This window comes from Spea bombifrons, chromosome 5 (genome assembly GCF_027358695.1).
Source record: "Spea bombifrons isolate aSpeBom1 chromosome 5, aSpeBom1.2.pri, whole genome shotgun sequence".
Taxonomy (NCBI): domain Eukaryota; kingdom Metazoa; phylum Chordata; class Amphibia; order Anura; family Pelobatidae; genus Spea; species Spea bombifrons.
Window position 1 is genome coordinate 64,999,325 of NC_071091.1, and position 15,163 is coordinate 65,014,487.

At 39.1% G+C, this 15,163-nt stretch overlaps 1 protein-coding gene across 2 annotated transcripts; it reads left to right on the forward strand.

Annotated features, from left to right (window-relative positions):
• The first annotated feature begins 4,260 nt into the window (after nt 1–4,260).
• On the forward strand, nt 4,261–14,321 carry RPP40 (ribonuclease P/MRP subunit p40). Of its 2 annotated transcripts, XM_053467587.1 has the most exons (8): nt 4,261–4,443; nt 5,048–5,192; nt 10,234–10,302; nt 10,883–10,978; nt 11,090–11,215; nt 11,988–12,180; nt 12,833–12,967; nt 13,985–14,321. In XM_053467587.1, exons 1-8 carry the CDS (start codon nt 4,327–4,329, stop codon nt 14,181–14,183), a joined length of 1,080 nt encoding a protein of 359 aa, XP_053323562.1. In that variant the 5' UTR covers nt 4,261–4,326; the 3' UTR covers nt 14,184–14,321. The 2 variants fall into 2 exon arrangements, with proteins under 2 accessions (XP_053323562.1, XP_053323563.1); XM_053467588.1 differs by lacking the exon at nt 12,833–12,967.
• The last annotated feature ends 842 nt before the right edge of the window (nt 14,322–15,163 follow it).

Sequence of the window (15,163 nt, forward strand, 5' to 3'; positions counted from 1 at the left end):
AGCATACGGAGAGTAGGGCGGGCTGGTGCTCCACCCCGCAGTTTACATAAACCTGGACTGACACAGGATCCAGGCCAGGAGTTTAGACTGACTCCAATCCACTGGTCAGCTGCAAGTAATTAGCTGCACTGACTGCAATAAATCCTTACCTGTTGGACAGAGGGGAGAGAGAGTTTTTGTTTGAAAGCAGCAGGGCTTGCTATGTTCAAAAGAGACCATCAAAAAAATTGGTGAGCTTACATTCTGTTTAGTTTAGACCCTGAGTAGTGAGGGACTTCTATGTTAGTAAGTGCTCAGACGAGCTAGGCTTTTGTTTATAGGGAATTTGTGTTCTATGTAATTCTGTTACTATCTGCATGCGTGGACTACAAATAAACCGAGACTGTGGCTTTAATACACTAGAGGACCGTGCTGTTTGGTATGCTGTTTGGTACCCTGTGTGGGTGCCAGATCACAATATATATATGATTGTTAACAGCAATGACACTCCTATCATGCCCAGGCAACAACTTAATGCTAAAATGTGGGCATGATAGGAGTGTGATTGCTGTTAGCAATCATATATATATATATACTGTATTTGCTCGATTATAAGACGAGGTTTTTTTCAGAGCAAATGCTCTGAAAAATACCCCTCGTCTTCTAATCGGGGTCGTCTTCTAATCAGACCTCAAATAGAGGTCTGATTAGGAGACTAAGATCCAGATCCCCCGCACCGCTGCAGGGGACCTGGATCCTCCTGTCTCACCCGACCCCCCCCATCATACACACACTTACCGGTGCTTCCTGCTGTGTTGCCGGGGCAGCGGGTTGACGTCTACGCGATTCGCGTAGACAACGTCCGCTGCAGCCGGAAGGAGGTGTGGCTAGCAGCGGGGGTTGTCTGCGTCCGTCGCATAGACCTTCCCCGACTGTCAGAGATCAGAGTTCCCCGCACCGGTGCCGCACCGGTGCGGGGAACTCTGATCTCTGACAGCCGGGGAAAGTATACGCGACGGACGCATACAAACCCCCGCTGCTAGCCACACCTCCTTCCGGCTGCAGCAGAAGGCGACGTCAACCCGCTGCCCCGGCTGGAAGCACCGGTAAGAGAGGGGGGAGAGCGGGGGAAGGGGGGTGAGAGAGGGGGGGAGAGAGAGTGTGTGTGTGTTAGTTAGTTAGTTAAATGGGGGTATAGGGTGTGTGTGTTAAATGGGGGCATAGGGCATTTCTGGAGTGGCGTTAAGGGGACATTTAATAGAGCACTCTGCCTCCTGAAATGCCTTATACCTCCCTATATGCCACTCTGCCCCATAATATGCCTTTTAACCCCCTAAATGGCAGAGTGGCATATAGTGGTATAAGGCATTTCTGGAGGCAGAGTGCTCTATACAATGCCTTTTAACTCCCTTAATGCCACTCTGCCTCCTGAAATGCCTTATACCTCCCTATATGCCACTCTGCCCCATAATATGCATTTTAACCCCCTAAATGCAAGAATGGGATATAGGGGTATAAGGCATTTCTGGAGGCACAGTGGCATATAGAGGGTTAAAAGGCATATCATGGGCCACAGTGCCATATTGGAGTGGCAAGCCTGGGGGCAGATGTGCGTAACTGGGGGACAGGTTGGAAAATACAAGAAATAAAAACAAAAAAAATATTTTTCTCAATCATAGCTTTTATTAAAAAAAATAGTTTACATGAATTAACATTTACTGGTAAAACTTTTTTCCTTTGGGGTCGTCTTATATTCAGGCTTTTTCTTTTTTTCCTAAGTTAATATTCAGATTTTGGGGGGTCGTCTTATAATCAGGGTCGTCTTATAATCGAGCAAATACGGTATATATATATATATTATATATTAATATTATTTAATTTTTTTGTCCAATTTTGGTGTGTTACTTTAATAAAAGTATGGGGTTTTTTTAAAGGTGGGGGGGTCATTTTCAGTTTCAGCAGCCAAACGAATTCAGAATTTTCGGTTTCGGTCCAGAATTTTCATTTCGGTGCATTCTTATAAGGCAGACACTGAAGTGATAGGCCTATGCCACATCAATGTTTGGCTTAGTATATAGTGTTAGGGGTTATGCTGCATTATTGCCAATGTCTGGCTCAATTTATAGTTATAGGGATTATGCTGTACCTCCGTCAATGTCTGCCTCAGTATATAAATCCAAAATAAAGAAGCAGAGGCTCAGCACTCAAATGGTAAGGAGAGTTTATTTCACACAGGCAATGTTTCTACACACAGGATAGTGCACCATCTCACTACTGAGTGCTGTGTTCCAACCTTTGTTTCTGCGTGTGACAGAATGACCTGTCATACAAGGCCCCAAGGTAGTCAGAGATGGCTCCAGCCTGGCTGCCAAACAAAGATTGCATAGGCAGGAACTCCATTGTGTAAACTAATCCCATTAACAGGATTGCTGCCAGGGGGGGATTCAGTAGCTAAATGGGATTAACGGTTGTCTACATGTACCTGTTTATCAATGTTAATTTATGTTAATTAAATTCTGTGGATATATGAGTCTATGTTGTACAACAATAAACTGTTAATTCCTGCTGTACTCAATTCAAGGTAGTTGTGTCTACTTATTGAGTACACATAACAGGGTTCCAAGGTGTGCATGCTGGCTGGTGCTGGAAGTTATTCCGGGGACAATAGGAGGATACATCTGTGTGATCTCTGGGAGTTACTACAGCTCTCTTGGTGAACCTATTACACTGTGTATGGCTTAGTATATAGTGGTAGGTGTTATGCTGTACCACCGTCAGTGCGTGCCTCAGTATATAGTGATAGGTGTTATGCTGTACCACCTTCAATGTGTGCCTCAGTATATAGTGATAGGTGTTATGCTGTACCACCGTCAATGTGTGCCTCAGTATATAATGAAAACAGCAGGGCCGGCCTTAGGGGTGTGCGACCTGTGCGGCCGCACAGGGCGCCATGGCAACAGGGGCGCCGTCCTGGACTTAAATTAAAACATTGGGGTTTTTTTTGTAACTTTATTTAACATCCTCCATGTTAAATAAAGTTTTTTTAACTTTATTTAACATGGAGGATGTTAAATAAAGTTAAACCAAAAAAAAACGGTGTTTTCATTTAAGTCCCGGGCAGGGGCGCCAAGCGGTTGCTTGTGAAGTTTTCAGCAACCGCTCGGCGCCCCTCACTCTCCGTGACTCCTTACTTACCTTGTTGCCAGAGTCCTGTGGTGGGAGCGGGAGGCGTCCGTCTTCCCGATCTGCCGCGGTGCCGGCGTTTCATGCTGAGCGCCAGAATTATTCTGGTGCTCAGCTGTGAAGCGTGCACAGGAAGACGGACGCCTCACGCTCCCACCTCCCGCTCCCACCACAGGACTCCGGCAACAAGGTAAGTAAGGATAGGGAGAGGGGGTAGATAGTGATAGGGGTCAGGGGGAGGGGCAGTGATAAGGGGCAGGGGGGGAAAGGCAGTGAGAAGGGGCAGGGGGGAAAGGCAGTGAGAAGGGGCAGGGAAGGAAAGGCAGTGGGAAGGGGCAGGGGGGGGAAAGGCAGTGAGAAGGGGCAGGGGGAAAGGCAGTGAGAAGGGGCAGTGGGGAAGGCAGTGAGAAGGGGCAGAGGGGGGATATTTTTTTCCTTTCTTTTTTTGGGATGGGGGGGCACCAGAGGAGTAGTTCGCACAGGGCGCCAGAACACTTAAGGCCGGCTCTGGATAACAGCTATGCTGTACCCCTGTCAATGTGTGCCTCAGTGTATAGTGATAGGTGTTATGCTGTACTACTGTCAATGTGTGCCTCAGTATATAGTGATAGGTGTTATGCTGTACCACCGTCAATGTCTGCCTCAGTTTACAATAACAGTTATGCTGTACCCCCATCAATGCGTGCTTCAATATATATATAACGATAGAATCTATGCAGTTTTAAAGTGTGTGTGTGGGGGGGTTGCCACATACAGGATCTGCCCCAGGTGCCAAATACTCTAGGTATGCCCCTGTGTACTTTTCCACACCTACTTATGTTTCTGGTGATTCTATTGGCCACATGTAAAATGTTAAACTCAATCCATGTGGTTTTTGCAAGAGATGTACTCAGCTCAATACTTGCTACATGCCAGCTATTCATTTTAACTAAACAGTGCAAAAAAGAAAACGGAAAGTTAAAACTTACAGAAACGCTGTTTAGCATCTCCCTGCAATACTCTATGTAAAACACCAGGTGGCAGTGTAATCCTCTTTTGCTCAACACTGCCGCATGTCAGGAAACGCAGCAAGGAACCTCCTCTTCCTTGTATATGAAATGTGCGATGCTTTGGTAATACAGTAACTCCTTGTGCAGCAGTATTTTTCTCAGCCTCGGTGAAAACATGCTACAGAGTTTGCAGTCCTGTCCCCGGCACTTGCTGGTTTGCGAGAAGTCCAACTTCCTGCAAGAGAAATCCAGACATTCGGCTCACGTGGAAACCCATTACTTTAACTGCTCGGTGAGTGCAACATGGAATACTTCCCCCATCATTTTCACATGTATGGTGGGCACTGCAGGTTATGGAGTTTCTCCTACTGGAGTGCACTGCATGCTGTTAGTCTGATAGCAAAGCTTTAACGGTGGTCTTAAAGCTAGCTTTAATCATAACAATATCAACACCATGAGTCATATGTGAGTCATAAAAATGTTTGTATAGATCTCATATCATGGTTTTGGGTTTTATAAATGAAAAGTTACCAAATCTCCTTTTGTTTCTTTTGAAGAATATCTAAATCTTTGCATTAGTTTTCTGAACCCATAATCCAGTTCCTGTAGTAGCATTTTGTACCATCTGACTAAAAGAGATGTTTAATGACTTGTTGGGAATTCAAATTAAATAATACTTCAATTTACATTCTAATTATTAGATTTTTTTTAAGAGCTAGTGTTTATCAACAAATTTTGAACTGTTTATACACACACAACAAATTTGGCAATAGTGTGTATGTTTAGCAAGACATTTACTATTCTTTCTATGTTATACTTTTAGTATAAGTTTAATACATTAAATATAATCTTAATATTAGTCGATGAATAAAATTACAAATGTTCATTTTCAACAGGCATCTGTTTTGCTACCTGAATGTGGGTCTTTACCTGAACAGATTAAAAACACTATTGAAAGCTTTGGAAATTATTATGTTGTGAAGAATCTCCCCTTATATGAGTTTATAACCCAAGACTTTATTAACAAATTTATAAAGAAGGGTAAGTACAATGACACATTCCATCATAAGTAAGTTTAGAACATGTAAATATTTATTAAATGTAAATATTAAAATAGCAATGGGAACCTCCTTTTACATACACCGATCAGCCATAACATGACCACCGACAGGTGAAGTGAATAACGCTGATAATCTTGTTATCGTGGCACCTGTCAGGCGGTGAACGTTTCGTCCTCAAACTTAATACGTTAGAAGCAGGAAAAATGGACAAGCGTAAGGATCTGAGCGACTTTTGACAAGGGCCAAATTGTGATAGCTAGATGACTGGGTAAGAGCATCTCCAAAACTGCAGCTCTTGTGGGGTGTTCCTGGTCTGCAGTGGTCAGTACCTATAAAAAGTGGTCCAAGAAAGGAAAAGTAGAGAACCGGCGACGGGGTCAAGTGTGACCAAGGCTCATTGATGCAGGTGGGGGGTGGAGCTGGCCGTGTGGTTAAATCAAACAGACAAGCTACTATAGCTGAAATTGCTAAAATAAATGTATGCTGGTTCTGATAGAAAGTTGTCAGAACACTCAGTGCATCGCAGTTTGTTGTGTATGTCGCGTAGCCGCAGACCAATTTCCACTGCCGAAAGTGCCTACAATGGACACGTGAGCAGGGCCAGTCCAAGACAAAATGCCGCCTGGGGCGAAGTTTAAAATGCTGCCCCCCCCCATTATCTACCCTTCCTCTCCCTCCCTCCCTGCTGCCCCCCCATTATCTACCCCCCCCTTACCTTTCAGCAGTCCTGCGGCGAGTCTCCCTGCTCGGTCTCGGCCTGTAATACTGAGCGCCGGAAATGACATCATGGTTACAAGCCGGGAGCGAGACCGAGCTAGAGGGCTCGCAGAGGAGAGAGAGAGAGGGGCGCTGACAACTTGGTAAGCGAAAACCGCTCGGCGCCCCTCTCTCTCTTCTGCTTTTAAAAAAAAATTAAAAAAAGGAACGCTTGGGGCGGCAAAGTGCCGCCAGTCCAAAAGTGCCTCCTGGAGCAGTTGCCCCACTCGGCTCCATTGTCGGGCCGGCCCTGCACGTGAGCAACTGGACCACGGAGCAATGGAAGGAAGTGGTCTGGTGGTTATAAATCACGTTTTCTTTTACATCATGTGTATGGTCTTGTGTGTTGCTTACCTGGAGAACACATGGCACCAGGCTGCATCCATGGAGGCCCAACCTCACAACTTACAGGAGTTCAAGGATCTGCTGCTAATATCTTTGTGCCAGATGCCACAACACAGCGTCAGAGGTCTAGTGGAGTCCATACCTCCGCGCGTCAGGGCTGTTTTCACGGCAAAAAGGGGACCTACGTAATATTAGGGAGGTGGTCATAATGTTAAGGCTGGTCGGTGTATTTGTAGATTGTAGTAGCATTATTAGGCTATTTTTGTCATTTTGATTAAGGACCCATCTGTACGTGACTTTCATACAGATTTATACATTTAACCTCATGTTAATAAATGTTACGCTTTGTTGAAAAAGTTTTTTTTTTTTTTTTTTTGCAAGGTCCTGCATTATCCCTTTTTTTTTTTTTTTTTTTTGCACCTTAAATGTTTTGCAAATATTCGTTTGGTGGGGGTATATCTCGCGTACAGGACTTGCTTTAGAGATTAACAGTGTAAAGTGGTTTATAAATATAAATGCACTCGGGTTATTCTCCCACATTATAACATTAATTCAATAGTGGATTTTGTATAAAATAGAATATGAAGAGCATATTTTGAGACATATAATTTTTAGATAAAGCAAATCATTTAACAAAAATTACACCTGACATATTTAGATTGTTACATATTTACACCGGTTGGGAAAACAAATCACACTGTCTTATTGTGTCAAAATTCATTAGCAGGAAGATGGCATTTATTTCTGATTTGATTTCCTTATATTTTGTGTAACTTGCAAATTATCAGGATATTGCTTTCAATGTCCTGTTCTGTCATGGCATGTGTCTCTACAAATCTCACGCTGAGGTGATTACAAGCTTACTGCTGTTGTTATGATTAGGCAAAAAACATAAAAAAAAACTGAAGAAACTTAAAATAAATTAAATGTATTTTAAAATACATTAAGAATATAGGGTGGTTTCCAAACAGAACAAGTTATTTTTTCCCATTTACCCTAGGTGTTTATAATTTAATATCTAGATCACACACTTATTCAGTTTAATTTTTTTTTTAAAAAGACAATTTTTAATTACATGAATTTGGTACATATATATTAGTGTAGCCACACTAAATGGGAAAGATTGAAATAGTGGATAAAGAAATACATAGCACTGTCCTTAAGTGGTTAAAAAGAATAAGGCCTATATAAGATCCTTGGGGTACTCCATTCAACACTCTTGGAAATAAATTGATAGGAACATTGGATTCAGATTTGGTTCTCAGAGGACGTCAAGAGTTCAAAATGCATTGATCCATTAACCCCATTCAGTCCGGGGGTTTTCATAACCAAATATTCCATATTTGATGAACCCACACAAATTATACTTTTTTTTTTTTTTTCAGGAGAAGCAGAAATACATAAAACATAATTATCAGTAATAACAAAACCTTTACTAAAATAGAAAACAAATCACATTTTTACAATCTTGCTTACATTTGCGTTTATACTGTAGGTGCCACAGCTGACCAGTGACCCAACTTATGCTTGGGAACATCTCCTGATTACAGTCATAGCCCACATACATATTTTTTTGATCCATTGGGCCACATCCATGCTTTACATATTAACCCACGTTATATATGTATATATATTTTTTGGGGAGCGGGGGGGTTAGATATAAAAAAATATATTTTCTTTTCATTTAAATTTAATTTTTTCCCCTTAATTTTTATTTGTTTAAAACAAATTGAAGGAAGAAAAACTTTTTCTTTATGCTGATTACAATGTCATCAGGAAGCAGGGCTCCATAGTACTGCATTGCAGAATGCAATAACTGCAATGAGCCAGCAGGAGGAGCAATGGAAGAGCCCAGCAGGGCCTAGAACGACTCTGCTGAGGCTCTCCTTTCCTCAAGTGAACCTCCAGTGGATGTCAGCAGTGACACTTACGGAAAGGGAATGCATATTCGCGTGACTGGGCATCCCCAGTGCTCATCCAGTGCTGATCGCTGGTGTGGAGGCAAGGAGATGTCTAATAGGCTTCTTTCCACAAATGTTAAGGATGCACAGGCAGATCCTATGGGGACTAAAAAGGTTAATTGCACAGATGAAAAGAAAATTTGCTGTAAAATATAGGATTAAAACGAAAAATACTTAGAATAATGAATAAAACGTTTAAAAGCATATAGGAGGATTCAAATAATGTTTGGGGGAATAACTTACTAAGTTACTGGGATAAGTTATTTTTCACGTAAGTAGGTTACCTGATAGTGTTGAACTTCCTTTATCTGCAGACCTGGATGCTGCCATTGTTTTCAGTCATGTGGTATTTTGGGTGACTTCCCTGCTCAAACATTTTTTACTCCATCAAACATTAAGCTTTAGGCATCATATCTCTCCAAGATGAGGAGTATATATATATATATAACAAAGAAGAAAAACAATACTTTTACAATACAAGACATCACATTTCAGCCAACTGGTGGTCTCTCACTTGCCAAGCTAATTCCAAATAAATAATGCAAAAGATTGTCTGAATTTTCAACTGGTCTAATTACATCCCGAAATCTATCCCAATTTTGTATATTCTTTATTGACATCTTAGATCTTCTAATGTCTCTTTCCATTTGCAGCTGATATAATAGCCTAAGATGTAATCGGGATGTTTTGATCATTTTTCCAATTTCTTGTGATTATAATTTTTGCCGCAATTAAACATTGGATAGCCAAAGCGGTTTGGATTTTGTTGAAGGGAGGCCAATTTACATGTAGTAATATTGTTTTGTTTTTTTTTTTTGGAAGTTTCACACTTCCTAACTTTTGCATTATTTTTATAGTCGCATTCCACAAAGGTCTGATCTTAATATAGTGCCACCAGAAATGTACATAATTTGCCTTCTCAACCTTACATCTCTTACAACATATATCTCCACAAGAGGAATATATTTTAGCAAATTTTATTGGTGTTAGGTACTACCTATTTATTAATTTGTAATGTCTAAACTAGCGAGATACTATGTATTTCTTTGTTAAATCTTTCAAATGTTTTAAACCAGTCAACTTCTATAATGTTCTTTATTCCAAGTTATGATGGCTGTTTTCTTTAGAGCTTGTTCTATCAATTTATTGCAATTCTTAATGAAGTAAAGACTAATCTTAATAAACTGTAAGTCTCGTCTTTCCCTCCAGTTTAACTCCAGTGTAACTCTTAAATAGCCACTTATGACGAGGCCATGTGGGGAGAGGCCACAGCTGCTACATTTCCAAGTGAGGCCTGGGAATTTATAGGGCTGCCTCACAATTGGTCAGATAAGGTGATTGCATACAGGAGGCAGATGTTTCACACCTTGGCTAACAAATGCAATTAAGCTAGACTAGAGGGCACCAAATGTAACCCTTTGAGAGTAGCAGGGTAGGGAGACAGGCAGGATACAGACATACCAGGTGGAAAACAGGGGTAACAGCAGGAGAGGAGGGGTTCAAATTAAATATGTGATATTCATACCCGTGAGATGGCAGACATTAGTAATTGCCAGAGGAGTAGTTGGATGAAAGGCATGAAGACCATGGATGGATGTCTGGATAGTCCAGTGTAACTCTTAAATGGCCACTTATGATGAGGCCACTTGGGGTAAGGCCACAGCAGTTACATTTCCAAAACAGTTAAAATTTTTGCATAATATAAAGGACAATATTTTTTGAAAACCTTAATCTGATAACTAATAATAATTTTTTTTAAAAAGTGTAGGAGTTAACTAACTTAAGAATTAGTTCTATAGACCTACATGCCACCCATTGTCTTATTTACAAACCTAGTATTAGAAATGTGAAATGGGTAATATGCAATTACAGATTCCGCTTATGTCTCTGGTATTTGTAGGTACCCATTACGTTTTACTGATAACCAATGCTGTTTTTGTTTTTTTGCAAATGATATAGGTTCTTTTTATGCTCTTTCATATCAAACAAGGATTGACCAGGATAATACTGCAGCTCTCCTACCAACAGGTAGTAATTTATGAAACAAGAATTACATGGTCACATGTAGGTCTGGAAAAATGTATAATTAAGATTTCTAGTGTTTTGTTTTTTTGTTTAACTATGATAAGGGTGATTTATATACACTCGCACAATACAAAGTCTTGCTTGGTGATTGCTACACTGTTTTAAACAAGACGTAAAAGAGCAGAAGCTGTACCAAATTGTTCCCAAATTACACCACTTTCTGGGCATCTGTTTTTCAGTTCCAATTATAAATTTCTTCATTTTCATATTTCTTGTGTTTTTTTTTTTTTTAATCAAGGCATGATAGTGTGCTGGACTAGACTATGTTTAAATTTCACAACAACGTGGGGATCTCTTGACCTAATATTAACATGAATATCACTCTATTTTAATCACAAAATACATTATGTATTTTTCAGCATGTACGGATAGATATATTATAGTTTTTTTGTTTGACTAGGAAATTTTTTTTCTTGATAATTAGAAAATAATTATACTAGTTGGCAAGTTGCATGTCAAACTTTTTTATTTTTTTTTTTTTTCGGTTTTCCTGAACTAATTTTTATTTTTTGTTTTGATTTAGGAAAGCTACTTATATCTGTAGCCAAGGACACTTATGAGGAGTTGGGTCTTCAAGGCAAGCCATCTCTATATTCTGGAAAACATGCCATGCGTTATAGTAAGTACTATATCTATGTATTTTGCATTTCAGGGCTTTTGTCTATACACTGTGTACATTTTCTTATATGACACTAGCACACATTGAACATGGTATACTTTTTTGTTGCAGTTGTCAGTGTTGACCTGACAGACAGATCTCTTACCACTGAAGGAAAGAAATTCCAGCGTGTGCACTGGTGTCTAGCTGAAAAGAAGCCGTTAGCATTTGATTTTCTCCTAGCTTCGGACAATGAAGGTAATTCTCTAACTGCTCTTATGTGATACCAGATAATCAAGTGACAAAATGTTTTTAAGATCTTTATTTTTACATTACATTCAGTTGAAAAATTTGAGATATAAATAATTTCCCTGACATTTTCCTCTCCTTTGTAATCCTTTTCTTCAAACTGAAATTATTTTCAAAATAACAGAAAACTCTTTACTCCAAACAGATTTTTGTTTCTTTTTCTTTTTTCTTTCTTTTCAATGAACACTTAGGAGATGCACATAATGTTCACCTTATTAAATAATTGCCTTTGTGCTCAAAACCACTTTAAGGATTTTTTTTGTCATGTAGCTCACATAAAAGGATTATTATTGTTTGACAAAAAAAACTATAGTGGAGGGAATGCTATGTGTGACATCACAATCATGGGGTATATTTAAATACTTTCATGTTTAAATATGTGACTATTTTGGTACTGGTAGAACTAAACTACCAACTTTGTAAACTGCAATTATTGGTCAAATTTTCAAATTAGACTTCCTATTTAGTTTGTTTGCTCTTAACTGAGAACCCCTCACTTTAGCAAAAACATTTAAGAATATTTAGATATATCTGCTTTTGGATGAAAAAGATATTTGGCAACGCCCAGTCTTGTCTGAGCACAGGTAAGCCATTGCCATGTTTGACTTGTTTTTGGTTTAATTTCTAGTCAAGAGCACCAGCTAATCATTTGTTTGTTTTATGCATTTTTGTTTTTTTTATTTTGTTATGCCTTTATGAATATTTTTGTTACTTTTTCCAGAAACCCCATCAATACTTTCTTATTTTTCAAAGTATGACATTAAGGAGTGCCCCTACAAAGTCTCTTCCACAATTTCCAGGAACTTGCATTGTCCTGTGATAAAGAGTGGGCAGTTACAGGGTTCACCCGGGGAATCTTGTGGTTCCGAGGAGCTGTTTGAATGGCTTGGTGCAGTAAGCAATAACATTGACTGGTAAGTGTATTTGCCAAAATAATATTTGAATTGTCAAGGTGACCTTAGGGTAGGTTCGAGGCTTTTTGTATCTGGCAAATCTCAAAGATTGGAGACTAGCACCTATATTTCTTTGTGTGTGTTCTCTGGCCTAAATAATATGCTGTGTATAAAAGTGGGGGCTAGTGTAAAATTGTAAAGGAGTATTTTAATATTAACTGGGGTTTTTGGTTGCTACATTAAAGGGAAATGTGTATTACCATATTTGACATTTTAACAGTTGTTAAAATAGCTGACTGCAAGATATTGTATGATGGGAGTCAGTTTTTATTATTTACATTGCTTTAGACAGATCCCGCTTAGAAGAAAAAAAAAAATATATATATATATATCATAGTTTTTGCCACTGCACAATTGGTGTTGCCCACTTGGCTCTGTAAATGAGCTGCAGCACTATAATGTTAACACATTTTACAGTTATATATATATAAAGAGCAGCTAAGGATATGTTATATACAATTTAACATACAAGGATATATTATAAAGATATATAAGGGTTTTCATATAAAGGGTGTTAACTTAAAATTATGTATATGGTTTTATTGTATTTACTTACCTGAACAGTTCTCTTTTAATACATTTGTTTCAATGGTTTTATCCTTTTATATTGCAGTAATAACGAGTCATCCAGCTTCATTTCTGCCTATTGCTGCCCAGTCCCAAATACCATAGTGGAACAAGCTCATTTGTGTACAATAACTGGGTTTATAACGCCAAATAAAATAAATCAAATACTGCTTTATTTACGGTAAAACATTTGAACTTTTATATTGTGTATTGTATCTCTTGTGTGAAATGGATGATACTTTCAGGAACTTGTTTAAAATTAAAACAAAACCAAAAGGTACATTACAGGCAATTTTCCATCCCAAAGCATGTTCTTTCTGGGGCCTGTATGTGTTTAACAGCAAGAGTTAGTGGATCCCACTGCATGAGCTCACAGTAGTAGTGCGCAGCTTGCACTGCAAGCAGCATTAAGGACTGGCTGAGGTTTCACAATGGAGTTGTGTGTGACTTTGTGTGTCCGAGTATGTAAGTTTTGTAAATTTGGGTATGTTAGTGTATGTCTGCTTATGTATGTTTGTATTCGTATATAAGTGTCTGGGTATGTTAGCGTGTGTCTGGATATGTTGGTGTGTGTGTCCAGTTGCGTTAGTGTGAGTGCCTGAGTGTTAGTGTGCCCACGTGTGTGTGTGTGTCTGAATGTCTGTGTGTTGAGTGCCTAGGTGTTTTGGTGTGGCTTTCCATGTGTGTGCACTAGTGTGGGAGTCACATAATTGATTTGTAGGGGGGGGTTGCAGTGTTCCATTCTTGGACCCAGGCAGCACAATGTTTTGGGTCGGCACTCTATGGTATGTGCTGTGGAACATACAGTATATCATTATATGTCTCTCATCTTGTATTCTGATCTTTTGAGTTTGCATTTTTAACGGATGAGAGATCTCAGTTAACTTGGTGCAGCATGTTGGGTCATTTTAAGGTGTGGCAATCTAACTTTTTATTTTAAAAAATTATTCTGCCATTACAGAAAGCAACAGTGTTGATAAACCAAAAACATTTGCAATTATAAACTGTTATCATTCTAGAGAAATAATATATGAATTATACAATAATATGAAAATGTGGTAAAATACTATGTGGTTTAAAACTATTCTAAACAGATAAATATAGTTTATTATAGCCACTGATTTTGTGTGCAATATTAGAAAAGCAAATTTCCTGGAGCAAAAGAGACTAAGAACTAACCTTTGTACTTTCACCGCAGTGAGTATTTTGCTGAACCCAAGCTGGCACCTTGGGTGTCCCTGATGGTCCATGGATTTGCAGACAGCCCTGTTTCATGGAAAGAAAATGAACATGGATTCTGCAAGGGTGGTGAAAATTTATACAGCTTTGTTGTCTTTAACAATCAGGACTACTGGATTCACATGGCTGTTGGAACTTTTGATGGCTGCCCTCCTTAATATCATATTTTAGAAGCAGCTTTTTGGAATACAGAATTTTGTTGAAATTTGAATCTGAAATATTTATTCTGTGAATGGAATATTTGTGCTAGATATGTTTTGGACCTTAAAAAAATAAAAGGGCAGTTTTTTTATTAACTCTTTTTTTTTTATTGAATATATTCGTGCCATCATTTAGTGCCTCTTACAATATAAATCTAATGTTTTTTTGCCTTCACGTTTGTTGTAAAGGAAAGCTTTGCCAAGATATATTTCATATCTGATATTTCACTTCTTACAAATCATGTATTTTCTAGTTCTGAATAAATAAATCTACACTATAAGGACAAAAGTATTGGGACACCTGACCATCCAACCAACAGAGACTTTTATGACGTATATATATATAAGACCCTGCTGCCAATACATTTTAAATTGAAAAAATTGGACCCTACGTAAGCATTTCCGTGGGGCCCCGCTCCACGTTCCCTAGCATGCAATCGCTCCCTCTGCTCCTGCACCAAAAAATAGGTATACATCAAATAAACAACACACAAAAAACTTGTATAGATCAAGTGAATAAGACACACAAACCTTATATTTGCAGGTATACATAAATAATGTATGGAAAGATAGCATTGCAGGTATAGATCAACACATTAACACACAAACCCAGCTTTGCATGTATAGAGCAATTGGAATTCACATAAAAACTTAGCATTAAAAGTATAGAAAACCCCCCCCCTCCTAAAAATTACAGGCATTGATTACAGGTTGCACACCTCAAAGCCAGCCCTGGCGTCCCCATTCCCCATATAGAACCTGACCAGTACCCAAATAACACACATAGGACTTGCCATCTTTGTCCCCAAACAGCCCAGCATGAGTCGCCTTTGTCCCCAAACAGCCTGTCTTATGTGGTCTTTGTCTCATAAACACCCTGCCTGTGCCATCTTGGTGTCACAACTCAATTATACATCTACGATGCACACAAACGCTTT

Coding starts and splice junctions, on each gene's coding strand:
- RPP40 (XM_053467587.1), top strand. CDS start 4,327: ATGCTACAGAGTTTGCAGTCCTGTCCCCGGCACTTGCTGGTTTGCGAG. Junction 10,979..11,089: donor AAAACATGCCATGCGTTATA/GTAAGTACTATA, acceptor TTTTTGTTGCAG/TTGTCAGTGTTGACCTGACA. Junction 12,181..12,832: donor GTAAGCAATAACATTGACTG/GTAAGTGTATTT, acceptor TTTATATTGCAG/TAATAACGAGTCATCCAGCT.